The 15,680-nt window shown below is 36.9% G+C and overlaps 1 protein-coding gene across 2 annotated transcripts in view; it reads right to left on the reverse strand.

The window, feature by feature from the left end:
* Positions 1–15,680, reverse strand: part of PDE7A (phosphodiesterase 7A) — a 116,063-nt gene that overhangs the window by 51,960 nt on the left and 48,423 nt on the right. For both annotated transcript variants that reach the window (XM_038579400.1, XM_038579401.1), the window contains exons 2-3: positions 9,676–9,736; positions 4,925–5,008 (exon numbers count right to left, since the gene is read on the reverse strand). In XM_038579400.1, coding sequence (XP_038435328.1) covers positions 4,925–5,008; positions 9,676–9,736 — 145 coding nt within the window. The remainder of the gene's footprint in view (positions 1–4,924; positions 5,009–9,675; positions 9,737–15,680) is intronic.

Consider the following 15,680-nt stretch of genomic DNA (forward strand, 5'->3'; position numbering starts at 1 on the left):
CATGGGCCTTGAACTCATGACCCTGACTGAGATCAAGACCTGAGCTGAGGTCAAGAGTCACACCAGACACTTAACCAAATGAACCACCCAGGCACCTCTGGGAAGAGTAATTTCTATAATATGGTTCCTATTTTTCTGATTGTCTTGACTAATTTGGGTTCTTTTCTTTCTTCCTTCCTTTCTTTAGTTTTTTTAAAAGTGATTTCTGCACTCAACACAAAGATCGAACTCACAACCTTGAGATCAAGGGTCACGTGCTCCATTGAGCCAGCCAGGCAACCCCTGGGCTTTTTCAATTTTTATATAGGTTCTACAATCAGCATCTCAATTCTACCAAAGGGAGAAAAAAAAATGCTTGGACTTTTTTTGTGATTTCATTAAACCTATAGGTCAATTCAAGAGAAACTAACATCTTTAAAATATTGAATCTTCCAATCTATGAACAATAGTATGTATTCCCATTTGTTTAGGTCTTCTTTTCCTCTGTAGTATCTTTTTTTCTATGCAGTTTTCTTTTTTTTTTTTAAGACTTTATTTATGCATGAGACACACACATACACACACACACACAGAGACATAGGCAGAGGGAGAAGCAGGCTCTCCATGGGGAGCCCGATGTGGGACCCCAGGATCACGACCTGAGCCAATGGCAGACACTCGACCACTGAGCCACTCAGGTGTTCCTCTATGCAGTTTTCTTTCTTTTTTTTTTTTTTTTTTTTTTTGCAGTTTTCTTTCTTTCTTTTTTTTTTCCTCTATGTAGTTTTCTATGCAGAGTCCTACACATCTTTTATTAGACTGATGCTTATGTATTTCATCTTTCATTGATGTAAATTTAAATTATGTTATTTCAATTTCTGTCAATTCTGCTTTATAGAAAATAAAACCAAGCAAACTTGCTAAATTCATTTGCTACTCCTCATAGTTTTCTTAGTACACAATCACATCATCCATATATAATGACACTTCTTTCTCAATCCTTTTATCTTGTTTCTTTTCTTGAATTACTATACTGGCTAAACTCCAAAAAAAGTACTGAATAAGAAAGGTGATAAACGGTACCTTTATATATTGGTCTTTCCATGACTTTTCTCCTTTATTCTATTTTTTCCTTTTTCTATTAATATGGTGAATTACAATGACTGGTTTTTTAATGTTAAGCCAATCTTACATTTCTGGGAAAACAGAAATTGGGTCAAAATATATTTTTTCCTATAAATGGCAGATTTGATAGTATGTTACTTAGGATGTTTCCTCTATATTTGTGAGTGATAGTGGCTATAATTTTCTATTCTTGTAATATCCTTGTCAAGTTTTATATCAAGATTATGCTGGCTTTACACAGTAAGTTGTGAAGTCCTTTCCTTTTCTCCTCTAGAAGAGTTTATGGGTGAAATTTTAGTTTGACATTTATTTTTTTCCATCACTTTGAACCTATCTTTCCCTTTATCTTCTAGCTTCTTAGTTTCTGTAGAAAACAAAATAGAATCTGTTTCTGGCAATCTTATAGCTGTTTCTTTGAAGGTAATTTTCTTTCTCACTACTTTTAAAAATTAATTTATTTATTTTACTTTTCCATTTTAGAAAAGAGTTTATTCTCATGTTTAGAATGCCCCATATATTTTTAAGTTTTTACTTAAATTCGTTAGTTAACATACCATATAATATTAGTTTCAAGTGTACAATATAGTGATTCAACACTTCCATACGTCACCTGGTGCTCATCACAGTAAGTGCCCTCCTTGAACCCCATCACCTGTTTCACCCATTTCCCCACCCACTTCCCCCTCTGGTAATCATCAGATTGTTCTCCAGAATTAAAAGTCTGTTTCTTGGTTGGACTCCCTTTACCCCACTCCTTTCCTCATTTATTTTGTTTCAAAAAAAAAAATCCTTTCTGATTTCAGTTTTCAGTTTTATTATATTGCTAATATATTGTGATTTTCTTTTAATGCTTCTGTACTTAAGATTCATAATGCTTCTTGAATCTGTACCTTAATGTGCTTTATTAAGCTTTAGAGATATCTTGGTATTATCTTTCCAAGGACTACTTCTGCTATAATTTCCCATTCCTTTCCTGGGACCCTAATGACTTTCAACACATTTTGTGCCAGATTAAGGATAGAAGATTAAACATTTTTTTGACCAGGCATGCCTGGGTGACTCAGTTATTGAGCATCTGCCTTTGGTTCAGATCATGATCCTGGGGTCCTAGGATCAAGTCCCACATCAGGCTCCCTGCAGGGAGCCTGCTTCTTCCTCTGCCTATGTCTCTGCCTCTCACTCTCTCTGTCTCTCTCATGAATAAATTAAAAAAAATTTTTTTTTTACCTTACTCCCTTTGACAAGTGGGATCAATGTCCTCTTGCATGAATCTGGACAAGCTATGTGACACAGCTCATCATCAGAATATGAAAATGTGATGCTGTGACAGTGTCCATGCCCTCGTCGTCAGAGACCAGGTGTTCCCATACTTCCTCTCTTGGAATGCTTGCTCTAGGGGAAGGCAGCAGCTGCCATGGAAGAAGTCCAACTACCCTAAGACTGCCATTTATGGTAAGAAAAACGTTGGCCAGCTCCAGAAATTCCAGCCACCCTACCCTGGCACCAGATATAAGAGCGCAGAGGTCATCTTAGATGTTCCAGCCCCAGAGGAGGACATGTGGAGAAGAAGCAAGGTCCCAGACATATGGACCTAGTGGAGCCACCCCTGTTGAAGATCAGAACATTGTGGGACACAGGCAAATCAAACCTGATATACTAACTAAATCCTGACCCTCAGAATCATGAACATAAAAAACAGTTGTTTTATGCCAGTATGTTTTGGAGTCATTTGTCACTATTGGAAGAGGTAATCCTTCATAGTGGACACTCCTGAGTGTCCCTGCATGTTCTGGTTGGGTGTGCCAAGAATGCCAAGCCCCGACCAATCCTTACCTGGGCCATTTCTCAGGGTTGTGTTTGCAGCTAGCAACCTGGAAGGATAAGTACATCTTTTGCTGGAACAAATAGCAGTATGTTCCCCAAGCTCCCTGATATAACACAAATCCACTGTGTGCATAGTATCCACATAAAATCCTCTACGTTGCCACTGTGGATGTGTGGGGCTAGAAGAATTGACACAATATACATTCAAGTTGCTGGCTGTGCCATGAATAATAAAGTCCTCTATGTCTTTCCCAGGAGCTTTCTCTCTTCTGCCAGCATCCAAGATGCAGTAACAGGCTAACTTGTTAATTTATACGTAAAATCTTAGATTCTTCACAATTCTTGACAGATACAGAGCAATAGATAACTGGAACACATTCCACATGTCTTTTCTGTATTTTCTACCTCTTGCTTCATTGTGTTTCATTCTAAATTGTTTCCTTATGACCTAATGTTCTAATCCACTAATTCTCTCTGTATTTTGGTCTTATTTGCTGTTAAAACCAACGCCAATGAGTTCTTATTAAAGTATGTTATTTTTAGTCTTAAGTATTCATTTGACTTTAAAAAAAAATTTTTTTTTACAATTTGCAGTCCTCTACTGAAATTTTCAATCCTGTCTTTTTTCCTCCATCAGCATCATTATGTTATTTTGAAGCTCACGTAAAATAATTCCATCATTAGAATTTCCTGTGGCTGTTTCTACTGTTGTTTCCTTTTCATTTTTGATCACACTCTTATCTCCTTTCGCCTTTTTTTTATTTTTTAAAGATTTTATTTATTTAGTCATGAGAGACACACAGAGAGCAAGAGAGAGAGGCAGAGACACAGGCAGAGGGAGAAGCAGGCTCCATGCAGGGAGCCCGACATGGGACTCCATCCGGGTCTTCAGGATCACGCCCTGGGCCAAAGGTGGCGCGCTAAACCACTGAGCCACCTCGGTTCCCTGCCTTTTTTATTTTTAATTCAGTGCTTAATATGCATATGAAAAATTTAGAGGTGATTTGAGACTTAGGGTAATGTTACTACCTTTCTTCAAAGAGGATTAACATTTACTTCAAGTACGTCGCTAGAGGTTCTGAAGGTACAGATCATCTTGATCTAATCACTGATTGAGACGTTTTACAGCGAGGATTTCCTAAGGTAAAGAACTTTGGGGTTCCAATTAGAGCACAGAAGGTTTACCAGGACCAGTGCCCCAACTTTGGTGGGGTATCAACAGCTATTTTTGTTTTTCTAATTTTAAGTGTCCATCAGAAATTCTGCTCAGCTTTCATCCATCTTTCCCAGAATCAGCAGATGCTACTAAGGGGGAAAGTAGCCCAAATACCAGGTTCATCTCTGCCTTAACAGCATTCTGATATACTCAAATACATGTTTTCCATATTTTGTCCAGTCTTTCTAGTTTTTTTAAACTGGAGTGTTAATCCAAATGATTTATCCAACATTACCAAAAGTGGTGCTCCTCCAAAAACAGGTAATGTGCTTACTGTTTAAGTTCTCTTTTTCCCATTTTCTCCTTTATGGGCCAAACTCACACAATGTTTGTTTTCAAAATATGCATTCTATGAAATATCTTTAAAGGTGGTGGTATATTTTCAAATAAGCCAAGATACACCTTTTTAACTATGAAAATCTCTTATGTCATTTGCACAAAAACATTTTATCTAGAGTAGTGAAGACAAAACACATGGAATACAACAACTTTAAACATTTTGCACATATATGTATCAGGAAGAGAAAAAATGTACCAAAGTAATGTCACATTTCAATTGGAAAGGAGAAGAAAAATTGTATCAGCTTTCATATTTTATACTTTACAATTCTAATTGCCTCTAAGCATTTACTAACATTATCTAAAATAATGTGTCATTTATCATGACCCAATGTTTTTAAAACATTTCAAACATAACTTTTTTCTTTTTCCTTTGTATTTTTCTAAAAATCTGAAGGTTACCAAAAGCCTAAGAGAAATACTGTATATGCCAACACTTACCATGAAAAATACGAAAATCAATATATGGATGAGAACCTCTTCTTTCTGATTCAAATCCTGCTCGACTCCTTACGCGTACATCTCCTGGACAAAATGAAGTATAAAACATAAGCTTAGAAGGCTGCCATTTTGGGAAGAAGCTCCCATAAGCAATGAAGGTTTAATGGTATCATACTCATAAGTACTGGTTCACTAATGATATATATGGAATAAGTAGTTAAGAGCTAATTTATTTGAAGGGATTTATAAATTTTCAGTACTGAATTGTTAGGCTAGATAAGCTTTTTTTAAATCTACCTCTACAATAATAATAATAATAATAATAACAATAATTACAATCTAACTTTTAAAGTTAGCATTCAGAAACATGACAAATATATGACAATCCAAACTAATATCTTTTTTTTTTAAGAGAAAAAAAAATGAGAGACACAGAGAGAGAGGCAGAGACATAGGCTGACGGAGGAGCAGACTTCCTGTGGGGAGCCCAATGTGGGACTCAATCCCAGGACCTCCAGATCACAACCTGAGCCAAAAGCAGATGCTTAACCACTGAGCCACCCAGGTGTTCCTCCAACCTAATATCTAATATTCACATTTAGTTAAAAAAAATCCTCAGCACAAAACTAAAATCCAGAGAGGAAGATATTAAGGGTCTACCCTGTGCCTAGCACCATACTGTCAGAAATATGAAAGAAATTACATGACCCATTCTCAAGCACAATTTTATAAACGTGGGATCCCTGGGTGGCGCAGCGGTTTGGCGCCTGCCTTTGGCCCAGGGCGCGATCCTGGAGACCCACGATCGAATCCCACGATCGAATCTCCCGGTGCATGGAGCCTGCTTCTCCCTCTGCCTGTGTCTCTGCCTCTCTCTCTTTCTCTCTCTCTCTCTCTGGCTATCATAAATAAATAAATATTTTTTAAAAATATATAAAAAATTAAAAAAATGTTTATAAATGTACAGAAAAATAAAATGTTAAAAGATTGTGCCTTAAATGTTCAATTTGATTGATCTTCTCTTTTCTCACTGATTTTGTGTGTGTGTGGGTGTGTGTGGGGGTGTGTATACACACACACACACACACACACACACACGGCCTTCAGTTGGGTCTTAAACTTTGGCCTTTATAAGCTCAGTATTGTTTCTACATGTATTCATATGACTTTCAGATCACTTCTCTACACAACAAAATAACCACCATAACCATGTACTAGACATTCTTTTTGTGTCTTATAGGCACTATTTTATTTAACTCTCTAAGCAACTCTGAGAGGTAGGAATCTTAGTCCCCATTTTACAGATGAAGAATCAGAGACTTTGAGAAGTTAAGTAGCCTGCCTGTGCCACGAAGCTAGTGTAAAGGGTGAGTCAGGATTTAAACCTAGCTCTTTGGACTCCAAAGACAGCACTTTCCCCACTATACTCTCAGAGCCTCCAAGTTCATAACCTTTAGGTCTTCAGTCCCTGCCCCTGTGCCCCTGAATTCTGCAAGGCCTTCTTGCTCACATTTTGTTTCTCTAAGGCAAGCCATCATCTCCTTCATGGTGTCATTCCACAATGATTTATCAACTCTCTCATGTGGGGTTTCCTTTTCCCTGCAACAAATTCTTACTGAACACCCACTACACATCAGGCACTGCAAATACAGCAATGAACAAGACACATAAAGTCCCTGTCTGCACGAAGCTTATCATTTCATGGAGACAAATAATATACAAATAAGAATTTCATTCTATGGAGGAGGCCTGGGTGGCTCAGTCAGTTAAGCATCTGTCTTCAGCCCAGATCATGATCCTGGGCTCCCTGCTCAGTTGGGAGCCTGCTTCTCCCTCTTCCTCTGCTGCTCCCCCCTGCTTGTGCTCTGTCAAATAAACAAAATCTTAAAAAGAATTCATTCTATGGAAGATGGTAATAAGTAACCAGGAGATAATTAAAGCAAGCAAAGAGGAATGGGTGGGGGAGAAGTAGAGGAGGACAGACGCAGTAGCATGGTCAGAGAAGACTTTACTGAAAAGGAGGCATCTGAGCAGAGGCCTGAAAGAAGTGAGGCAGTGAGCCATGTGGCTATCTAGAGGAAGAGGTTTCCGGGCAAAAGAAAGAACCAATAAAATACCCTGAGATAGAGGGCATGCTAGGCATGCTCAACTTCAAGCAGAGGCCAGTATGGCTAGAGTGAGGTGAGGGAGAAGTAAGGTCAGAGAGGGCCACTTGATGATGGACCTTCGTGGACCATCATGATAGCTCTGGCCATTCATCTAAGACAGAAAACCATCAAAAGATTCTGAATGGAGGAGTGAGATTGATTTAACTTATGTTTCAAAAGGTTCACTTTGGCCACATAGACTAATCAAGCAGAGGCAGGTAGGTAGCTTCTTAGGTAGCTAAGAAGCGAGTGCAAGAAATGAAACAATAACTATGGCTTGGTGGGGGGCAGACATGGGACGAAGTTCAAGGGGAAACAAGTGTCAGTTATGCAGGATAAGTTCTGGAGATCTAATGTACAACAATGCGACTATAATTAACAAATAAATTAACAACAACAACAAAAAAATAACCGTGGCTTAGATCTTGGTAGTAACAGCATGAGGGTGGTGAAATTCTGGATATCAGCCAAGAGAATGTGCTGATGAAGCAAACATGGAGTAGACCAAAAATAAGAATCAAAAAGATCTGTAAGTTTCTGATCTGACAACCAGAAGAATGGAGAGTTATGTGCTCTGAGATGGCAAAAGACTGAAAAATGAAGAGCCTTGGGAACACATAAGTTTTGTTCCTGTATTCGCTTCTTAGCTTGCCTCCCTGCCTCTACCTATGTGCCTCTGCTTGATTAAATGTGAGGTGCCCATAATACATTTATATGGAGATGTTCTATAGAGTTAAAAAAATATATGAGTTTAAAGTTCTGTTTTCACAAGCACATGAGAAAATGCTCCGCATCACTTGCCATCAGGGAAATACAAATCAAAACCACAATGAGATGCCACTTCAGACCAGTGAGAATGGGGAAAATTAACAAGGCAGGAAACCACAAACATTGGAGAGGATGTGGAGAAAGGGAAACCCTCCTGTACTCTTGGTGGGAATGTGAACTGGTGCAGCCACTCTGGAAAACTGTGTGGAGGTTCCTCAAAGAGTTAAAAATAGATCTGCCCTATGACCCAGCAATTGCACTGCTGGGGATTTACCCCAAAGATACAAATGCAATGAAACACCAGGGACACCTGCACTCCAGTGTTTATAGCAGCAATGTCCACAATAGCTAAACTGTGGAAGGAGCCTCGGTGTCCATCGAAAGATGAATGGATAAAGATGATGTGGTTTATGTATATAATGGAATATTACTCAGCCATTAGAAACGACAAATACCCACCATTTGCTTCGACATGGATGGAACTGGAGGGTATTATGCTGAGTGAAATAAGTCAACTGGAGAAGGACAAACATTATATGGTCTCATTCATTTGGGGAATATAAAAAATAGTGACAGGGAATAAAGGGGAAAGGAGAAAAAATGAGTGGGAAATATCAGAAAGGGAGACAGACATTAGAGACTCCTAACTCTGGGAAACGAACTAGGGGTGGGGGAAGGGAAGGTGGGCGGGGGGTGGGGGTAACTGGGTGACGGGCACTGAGGGGGGCACTTGATGGGATGAGCACTGGGTGTTATTTTATATGTTGGCAAATTGCACACCAATAAAAAATAAATTTACAAAAAAATAAAGTTCTGTTTTCAGGAGAGCAGAATCTCAAATATGTTTGTGGAGAGAGACATAGACAGTAAAGAGGAAAAGACCTCGATGCCCGCATCCTCCACCAAAAAAAAAAAAAAAAAAAAGAGGAAAAGACCACACCCTATTGGGGAAAAAATTGTACCAAAGTAGAATGGAGCTGAGACAGACACACAAGGTAAATTAAAGAGGGAAGAAAGGAAGAAGAGCAAAAATGGGGCACAGGAGAACACTTGGGCTTAAGAAGATGAATAAGAATTAGTCAAAGAGGCAAAAACAAACTAAACACCCAGAGAAAGGTGAAGACTATGGATGGCTCAATATCTTAGAAGTTGAGGGAGGAATTCCGAGCATGAAAGAAGTCACAGAAGACTCCTTTAAGAAAAGAGAAGTAAATCTGCCTATTGGAATCTTAATTGTACATCTTTAATAGTATGATTTAAAGTTCAAGGGATTGAGGAGTACGTGATGAGGAGAGAAATCTGGCAAAGAGAGGGAGAAGAGAAAGAAAATTATACATGTATACACAATCTAAATTCATTTTACCTTATGGACTTGAATAATACGTGAAAAATTTAAGAACTGAGACTGGAAGATGACAAACGGTCCTCCTTGCCAGACAAGTGAGAGCAATTAATACATCCAGTGACAGGACTATATGGTCAGGTATTTTGTGACTTCATCCTTCTCTATGCTAGCATGGACATCTTTTTAGTATTTTATCAACTCTACAAGTCTAAAATTATTTTTATGAAGAATACTCAGAATTCAATTTAAAATTGTACACTTATGACAGAGTCCCAGTTATCAAGCTGGAGATTTCTCAATTACTCTAAAATACCTATCTTTATTCATATTACATTCAATATTGGTTTCAAGACTTCTAATTTCAAAATTATTGATTATTTCCTATTGCAAACAGTGATGAAGAGCAACCGAATGAAAATGATCTCAATCCCAAGTTAAGACTATGTGATAATAAAATTAATGGATTTTGGTACAAAATAAATACTGCTTACCTAGCATACGAATGTACAACGCAGTCTGGTCAGAACTGTCATAGGAAATAGCTCCACGCCTCTAGAAAAAAAAATACACACATTTTTAACACATGCTAATTAAATGTGATATGAAATTTAACAAACATTTATTATTTATTCTTTGTAAAGCACTGTGCGGAAGATGGATATACCAAAGGAAATTTTGAGAAATTTTTTAAGAGCAGATATGACTTCTGCTTTTAAAATCTCTAGTTATGAGGAAGACAATTATGATTAAGCAATGCCATAAGAGTGGGTACAGAGAGTAAGGAACGTGCAGTAAATAGAAAGTTAATGTCAGAGTCAGACAAGCTCACTTGGGGAGAGACCTTCTGCAGAAGTAGACAGAAGTGAAGAGGAGACATGGTCCAACTATTTACCATTTCCTTAATTTAAGCATGAATGAATAAGGAAACAGGAATCATCATTTGAAGAAACGCATCAAACTAGAAATAAATGGAACAAAATGAAAAACCAAATGGCCCAGACGCTAGCAAGAAATAAGAGAATTTTTTAAAATATAATTAGTATACTTAAAAAGATCTGAGGTGATACTAAATCTGTAAGACAAAAAACAGGGTGCCCCTGAGAGATTTTAAAATACACTCTGTGTTTAAAAGTAAACATATAAAAATGTATCTTGCAACATTATCCATAACACTCCAAATAAAGACAACCCAAATATCCAGCAAAAAACGACTATATTAACAAAATGTACTATATCCACACAGCAAGCACTATTCAGACAGGTAGGAAGGTACACAGTACTGATATGAGCTACAACACGGCTAATCCCCAAGAACAGCGTGTTGAGTGAAAAGAGCCAGTCACAAAGGACCACGCAGTGTATGGTCCCCCTGATATGAAATGTCCCAAACAGGCAAATCCAGAGGCAGAAAGTAGACTGGTGCTTCTCTAGAGCTGGGAGAGCTGGCGCAAGGTGGGGAGTGAATGCTCACAGTACCATGTTTCTCTCTACAGTGACGGAAATGTTCTCAAATTACCTGTGGCAATGACCACACGGCTCTGTGAGTACACTAAAAATTACTGAATTGTACTTTTTAAGTGGATGAATTGTATGGTATGTGAATTGTATTTCAATAAAGCTATTATAAAAATAACAAATACTACAAATTTAAAATATACACCCTAAAACAACATTTGCAGAGCTGAAATCCCCTCCGTGAGCTCTGCCCACTCTCCCGGTCATACTCCTCTCTCGTGCTTTATCTCCACTTCTTCCTTCTGTCTCAGGACTAACCTGGACTAGTATCATGTCTAACCTGGACTCTTGCAGTGGGCTGCTGACTGATTTTCCTGAGGCATCTCTGGGCCCCCAGTCCACTCTTCACATCAAGGCAAGAGTGAACAATTCGGTTCCTGCTCAAAATCCTCCAATGGCTCTCCACACACTTGGACTAAGTAAGGTCCAATACCAAGCTCTGATTTCCAAAGGCCTCAATGATCTGCCTACGTCTCAGTCTTCTTGTTCTCCCACTCTCTCCTCACCACCACAACTCAGCCACACTGGTCTCCTTGCTGTTCCTCAACTGTACCCTAGGTGCAGCTTTATACTTGCTGCTTCCATGTCCAGGATCACTGCATCACGGTTCCCTTCTTATCTCTTGGGTTCTAGATGAAATGTCATCTCTTCAAACCAAACTTCCTATTAGGTTTTTCTAACTGTTCTATAAAACCTGTGGAAAAGTCATGAAAAATGGATCAAATTAGTTCAACAGACATGATAATAGGCAGATTTCCCCCTACCCTATCTAATAATGAAAGGAACAAGAAGTGCTTTACAAATCAATCAGAAAATGATGAATAATAATGTAGAAAAACAGGTAGGACATAAACATACTATTTACAGAAAAAGAAATAAGCCTATAAACACAAGACAAGATGCTCAACTTCATTAACAAAAGAATCATTAAAAGCAACGAGATATTTTTATATATCTGATTAATGATCTTCCCTTGAAAAACTGGCATGAGATTTATAATTCTTCAACACACACCTAGACATCTCAATGAAAAATAATTTTTTTACTATCACTATAAAGAAATTTACTTTATTTGAAACCTTAATCGAATGTACTTTGCTATATAGCTCCCCAAATCACTGTTATTATCTCCTTAATGCTTATCATGTAATTAAGTTCTTACATGATTTCATGTATCCTTACAAAAACAGAAAACAACAGTTCAAGAAATGTAAAAGGAACAGAAGTTCCAAACAAAAATAAAATTCTTAATTTCAACCCTGGTTGTCTTCACAGAGCCTGAGGGACACAGAGATATGAGAAGGACTTTTCAATGTTTATCCATTGAATTTTGTAGTATGTGTAGTTATTATCTAGTCACAAAATAGACCAAATTCAAATTAAAAAGTAAAATAATCCACTACAAAGAAATCTATAAAGAAAAGCATGATATCAAATCCCAAGGGACTAAATCATACAGAATACATTCCTGGCAGCATCACACTTTAAGTGTCTTCTACCAACAAAATATCTATCCTAAGAAAGCCTACTGCAGTGTAAACTAAAATAATTTCAGGGTAAACTATTTATTTTGGAGCAAACAGCCCCTGTAATCACTTGGTATTAAAAGGCACCTCTCGGGCAGCACCAGTGGAGCAGCGGTTTAGCGCCGCCTGCAGCCTGGGGTGTGATCCTGGAGACCAGGGATGGAGTCCCACATCGGGCTCCCTGCATGGAGCCTGTTTCTCCCTCTGCCTGTCTCTGCCTCTCTGTCTCTCTCTCTCTGAATGAATAAATAAAAAATCTTAAAAAAAAATAAATAAAAGGCACCTCTCACACCTGTCTGATCTCCTCAAAAATATTTAGTTTATTAGATTACAAGTCTCCCCTTAATACTACCATATTAGAGGAGAACCTAGGACCCTGAAGAGCATATATATGGAAATAAGTATTTCTGTCAGCCAAGACATAGTAATGAAGCTACAGATACCACTATATAATAGCTCATCATGGTCAATACCTATCAACCTGCTAGTGTGCAATAACAACTTGAATAAATAGGTTATGAAAATGAACTGTAACTTGTCATCTCTAACAGGCATCTTTAAGAGAGTGATTGACATTATTTTTTTAATGTAGGATGACGATTTACTAAAAAGCCACTAATTAGGAATGTAAAAATTTCATTTATCACTTCACATATTAAGGACTGAGAAAGACTAGTATCAGCTCTGTTAAATAAAATAATAGAAGTAAAAAACTAGTTAATGAACATAATCTAGATTAGAACTATGACCTACTAAAATAATTTTAAGGTAATCCCTTAAGACTTATTTACAGAGGCATTAATTTAGATATAAAAATGATAGGATCTATATTAATCATAATAAAAACCTGGCAAAAGAGTAGAATTTTAAATATATCAAATTACTTAGTGAAGTACAACTTATTCAAGTTATTCTATTCATTACTAATTTAAGTAAGTCTGGTCCACAAATAGTTTAAAAGCTACACTAAACCACAAGACATGACTATAAAATAAATCCAAATGAGATGATTTTTTTTAAGGGATGGACTTTAAAACTGATCTATCTGAACCCTGAGTGATATATCCTGAGTGATGCTTCGTTCATTTATCTCCTCACAAACCAAGATTAAAATGAGTATTACTATATTCTCTCACTAAGCAACTGAGGTGGAATAATCTGAAGTAACTCATTTTGGAAAAATACACTACAAATTGTGAATTGTAACAATAAAAATTTGGTTTAAATGCTGGAATTACTCTAAACAAAAGTTATATGTGCTTTATACCCCAACGCTACAGCACAGACTTAACACATCTTTTTTAAAGATTACCATTTAAAAGCCATATACCATACTAGTAAAATCCTCTTCTTAATAAAAATAGTAAAACAAATTTAATTAAAATCCTGTGTTGCTGTCAGTCCCAAAACACTTTGTGCTCTCATCCACATTCCCACCTCACCTCACCAGTGAATGGAAATAACTGAGAAGCTTCTACTCGTGACTCTTCTAATTTAGCCATCCTGGGAATAGCTTGGAAAGCAAACTAGCATAGGTCAAAACATGGGTGAGGCTGAGCCAATCAGAAACTGACAGCAGCATAAACAAGGTTCCAAAGGATCCACTGCTACATTAACGGGACTTCACAGTGCCCTGGTCAGACACTCACTCACCCTGAATCACTCTTCCACAGAAGCGAATGACAAAAGGTGTCAAAGTTGTTCCAGTATTAGTTAATACAAAACTTTTAAAGACAAGCATTTTAAAAAACTGAGCAAAGATATTTTAAGTGCCACTGTTTTTATCTTGTTCAAGTTCTCCACTAAAATGATTATGCAAAAGCATGCTTATTTCCCTTACATGGGAAAAATAATAATATATTAAGTAACACTTGCTTAATTCCTACTTTGTGTCAGAAAATGTTACAGGTGCTTTCATATAAAATCTCACTTAACCCATACAAGACCTTTGTAAGATAGGTTTTGTTGGCCCCATTTTATGGATTAGTAAACTGATGGTCAAAGGGCTTAACCACAGTAGCACTAAATAAATTTTCTGGTAACATTATCAAACAACAGAAACAGACTACAAAAGACAGAAGTGCAGCCAAAGTTTTAAAAGCAGTTTTCTCTGATGTAGTAAAATGAGCTCTTTCAGAGTATATTCATTTTACAAATGCTAGAAAAACATGCTAGTGTTTGTCTATTAAAACACTGCATTGATCCACAGGAATAGTAGTATCCTTCCATTCTTCTTGCCTATGCAAACAGTATATTTTTTCAAAAATACTGCAAAATAAAATATCAATGTTCTTTTCGTTTTGAAACTTAATTTTGGGGAGCACCTGGGTGGCTCAGTTGGTTAAGCATCTGACTCTTGATTTCAGCTCAGGTCATGATCTCAGGGTTGTGAGTTCAAGCCCCATGTCGGGCTCTGCACTGGGCACAGAGCCTGCTTAAGATTCTCTCTCTCTGCTTCTACAACCACCACCACCACCACTCCTACAAGCATTCTCTCTTTAAAAAAAAAAGAAGAAAGAAAGAAAGAAAGAAAGAAAGAAAGAAAGAAAGAAAGAAAGAAAGAAAGAAAAAGAAAGAAAGAAAGAAAGAAAGAAAGAAAGAAAGAAAGAAAATCAAAACTTTTTTTTTTTTTTTTTTTGCTGGCTAGGAAAAAAGTCAAAGTCTCTGAAACCATCCACAACTCAATGCATTAATATTAACTTGACTTTCCTTCAATAACCTAGTGAGCTAATCTTTTAAAAACAATGAGTAGAGGAGTAAAGAGCTGTCAGCACAACAAAATTGCTTCTTACAAAACGCAAAGATCTAAAAAATTTGAGTACACTATCTTTCTTTAAGAGATTTCTTCAATCATACTAAGAAATCAAGACAACTTCAAGTCAAGGTCAATGACACCTAAAACATTATGTGAAAAATTACGTACAAGGATTAAAAATCTTGCTTGAAAAAGAAATTTAACTTTATGGAATTCCATGCTTTGGGTTACTTAGCAAATACCAATGGCCTTACAAATTTTAAGTTAATAGTCTTCAATTTCTTAATACAAAGTTGCATCATAGATGAAAGATATAATCATTTTTATACAAGTATAGAAAAAAATAATTTCACTGGTACCATCTTAACTATTTCCTACTTTAGTTTTAGACTTTTGTCCAGATGGCAAATGGCTAGGCTAGCATTCTAGCCAGCATTTCTCAAGCCTGACACTCAGAATGCAAGTTCAAAAACAACAAATATGTAATAATCTCACTTTTCCCAACATAAGTAAGGTATACTTTTTAGTAGCAGCAATACTTTAACAGAGAATAGAGGGTAGTTTTTAGTTTTTTAAAAGTTCATAACTGTTGAAAAATTCTCAACAACTACACATTCAACATATAAGTATTAGTAAATTATTTCCAAAAAGAATATCTAAAATATGTACACCAAAAGTATAAATTAATAATTATTTCATC

This window comes from Canis lupus, chromosome 29, assembly GCF_011100685.1.
Source record: "Canis lupus familiaris isolate Mischka breed German Shepherd chromosome 29, alternate assembly UU_Cfam_GSD_1.0, whole genome shotgun sequence".
In the NCBI taxonomy this organism is placed as follows: Eukaryota; Metazoa; Chordata; class Mammalia; order Carnivora; family Canidae; genus Canis; species Canis lupus.